Genomic DNA, 3463 nt, shown 5'->3' on the forward strand with positions numbered 1-3463 from the left:
TGTGTGTGTGTGTGTGTGTGTGTGCATGTCTGCATTTTGTGTGTTCGTGGAGCAAATACCTCTGGGTGAAAAGGGTGACAGGTATCTGGGCGCCTCCTGTCCTTTTGCATCTTCAACCTCTCACACTTGAGAGATTCATTATGTGCAGCTGAAGTTAAGGCAATAACAGACAATGTGTACCCTCTGCAGGGTGTTTTCCTGCTGGAGTGTATGTCTTATTTACAATGGAAAGAAACGCATGTTTTTGAGTTCACAATGAAAAGAGGTTCGTATGGAGGCGGTAATACTTTTGCTTTTAGCACGGTGAGCACAATGAGAAAAAAAACCCACAATAGCAGACTTTATGCTACAGTAGGCCCTCAACAAAAATAAACAGTGGTGGACATGTATATACAGCATGACTGTACTGCATAAAGTTTCAGAGAGATGCACATTGTAGGAGAATCCAGCTCGGGAATGTGGTGACTAAGTTACTAAACTCTAACTCCACTCTGAGCTGTGTCTGCTATTGATCAGTATGCCCTCGCAGTCCGTGTTGTAAAACAGGCCAAACACAGCACTGTGAAACAGACTTTTTACGGTGCTGACTCAAAGCCTTCCAATCCTGACCCTCAAAAAGCTCTTATCTCCTTCATCCACAAAATAGGTAATGGGCAAAAGAACTCCCCAGAGCTTCCCCACAAATTAACATTCTCTTGCTATATACTGTACGTCCTGTTAAAATTAATGGAAACACACTGGCTATAACTACAGTAATGTGACACTGGAACTCATGAGGTGGAAGAGACTAGACCTCTCCATTAAAAAACAGGTGATACTGTTACAGCCTAATTGGAATGACTGCAATAAGCCAGCTGTATAAAAAATGTAAGTCACCCTCAAAAAACTTATTTATTCATTATTATTATTATTATTCATCATTCTTCTAAGTAAGTTTACTGGTAAATGTGAGCTGTGACAATTATTAGTTTTTGTGGCTTTAAATCAAGATTTCTGTCAAGGTTGTCAAGGTTTTACTGAAGCTGTTGCTTTACTCACCTGTACATCCCTTTTAAATGTAGCTCCAAATCATCCTGTTGCCAGATCCTCACAATCAGGATACCAAGAGACTACAATTTGTACACTGAATTTGTTTACTCAATCACACACCCCTCTCCAGTCTTTGGCCAGTTAAGGATATACATGATTTCGATGGGGTCCATGGTTATTGGCTCAAACATACTGCAGTCACACTTGTTGTCCACCACCACCATGAAGAGATTACTGCTGGGGATCTGCTGGATCACAAACGACCTGCCAATCAAAGCACAGGCAGTCAGAAAGAAAAAAAGATAAGGAAGTAGGAAGAGAGAGATATCAAGGGAGGATTTAGAGTGGGCTTGGCAAGATGACAAGGCGCATGTGTGTGATATAAATTTCCATGTGTGTCAGAGGATTTGTGTTATGAGTGTTCACATTCTCCCCTGGCGGAGAGGAGATGTATTGAAAAGACTCTTCTGGATGCATGTCAAGGAGATGATTTGTCTCACCGCCAGCTGTCAATAAACATAAAGAGACATCGACAGACTTGCACTAAAAAGACACACATATAAAGTATACACATACTTCTCTAACTCAATTTAACCCGCCACCTCTTCTTCATTCTCTTTCCTACCTTCTTTTTTGTCTTTGTTATACACTCTCCAAGGCGAGCACCAATGAAGTGTTGCAGAATATAAAACACTCCAAAGGGAGACAAATGAAAACCACACTTATGTGCTCTTAGCTTCCCATGGTTGTGTTTTACTGGCCTGAGAGATCAGGCCTCGCCTCGGCCTCCTGTCCAGTGATTTATGACCGTGGGTAAGCTTTATGAAGAAGAGCGGTCATAAAGATGATCTCTTCTTTCTGTCACCCTTTCTTTCTTTATCTCTTGCTTTTTCTCCCTCCCTCTCTTCTGTCACAGCTGGATGATATAGTATTGTAAGTCTACTGTGAAGCATTTATCAGACACGTATGAGAACAGACACATGTGACTGAGTCCACACACAAATGCAGAAATACTCGCTCTTGTTGAAGGAAGTGAGACAAAATGGGAGAAACCTGATAGATCAAAACAGACCGAGGAATATCTCAATCCTTACTAATTCAATAGCATTACCAATTTAATCTGACCACAAAAAGCCTCCAATCCCTGAGTAGCACCAATCCACCGCACTCTAATACAGTTATCCCACTGTGACCAACCAAACCCAACAAAACCATCCCAGCAAATAGGCCAAGCCAGATCCAATCAGGCTGAATAAGGATCCACTGATGTTTAATAATCTGTGCTCACCCCTGCACAGCGCCAGGCCGGCCCAGCTCAGCCCGCTGATAGAAAGCAAAACAAGTGTTCTTGGAGAAAAGACTTCCATAGTTGCTGGCCTTGAACATACCCAGTGCTGGAAAAGGGAGCACTACCCTGCATATGAAGGCACACACTCTGACACAAACAAGGATGTGTGCAATATGCACAGATACACAGAGACAACATTCAAGCATACTCTCTCTCACAAACACACAGACAGGTAAAATCTTCTTGACATGGTCTCCTAGTGCTGTGGCTTTTAGTGATTTTGGCCAGCAGAGAAACAGACAACAAAGTCATCCAATAAATTACTCTGATAGAAAGGAGCGACAGTAAGTGGCACAGAGATTCACAGAAAAAAAGATAAGGTTGTGAGAGAGAAAGAGATCAAGAGTTAGACAGATGTACTGTATAAAGCTCATGTATTGTAGGAAAAGATAAAGACACGCAAAGACTTGGTGACAGAACATGTCTAATAAAACCTATCATACAATCTGTAGCTGAAGCTGATCAAAATTAGGTTAGGTTACAGCGAAGATTTCACAAGAACATGTCACAATACATTTGGCTTTACACATGCTTTGCTTTTGATGTAGAACAGTGGCAATGTTTTTCTACATTCCCTCTGTGATCAGTTTTGCTTAAATGCATTATTTATGTGTGCTATAGAGGATGTTCAAATTTTCCAATGATTTAGTCATTGCATAACTTCCCCATAGCCATAACTGTATGTACTGTATGGTTTTCAGAAATATCTTTCATCACAGTCTTGAAATTTGACCAGTAATTACTGTGTGTAATTTAATAATTACTTTGTCAATGAGTTAAAAATTCTCCAATAAACATAATCTCAACAAACAGACTGGAGAGTTTTTAGAGAAATTGTGTTAATTTATTTCCATTTCTCTGATTACCTTTGGGGAATCTGGGTAAGCTTTATGAAGAAGAGCGGTCATATGAAGAAGATGATTCCTGTATTCTCTTTTTAAGCCTTTTTACATATTTCACATGATTCTAATATATTTGGGAGGTTTTTAAATGATTTTTAAATTAAAAAGGCAGTCTCTGGGAATTGCTGTTGGTATTTTTACTTATTATTACTGTACAAGCACACACAAACACATACAATGTGTT

The 3463-nt window shown here is 40.0% G+C and overlaps 1 protein-coding gene across 3 annotated transcripts in view; it reads right to left on the minus strand.

Moving 5' to 3' along the window:
• The window catches only part of cacna2d3a (calcium channel, voltage-dependent, alpha 2/delta subunit 3a), a 151105-nt gene that overhangs the window by 1030 nt on the left and 146612 nt on the right, over nucleotides 1-3463 (minus strand). For all 3 annotated transcript variants that reach the window (XM_032521692.1, XM_032521691.1, XM_032521690.1), the window contains 2 exons: nucleotides 1181-1293; nucleotides 60-142 (listed from right to left, as the gene is read on the minus strand). In XM_032521692.1, coding sequence (XP_032377583.1) covers nucleotides 60-142; nucleotides 1181-1293 — 196 coding nt within the window. The remainder of the gene's footprint in view (nucleotides 1-59; nucleotides 143-1180; nucleotides 1294-3463) is intronic.

Source organism: Etheostoma spectabile, chromosome 7 (assembly GCF_008692095.1).
Source record: "Etheostoma spectabile isolate EspeVRDwgs_2016 chromosome 7, UIUC_Espe_1.0, whole genome shotgun sequence".
NCBI lineage: Eukaryota > Metazoa > Chordata > Actinopteri > Perciformes > Percidae > Etheostoma > Etheostoma spectabile.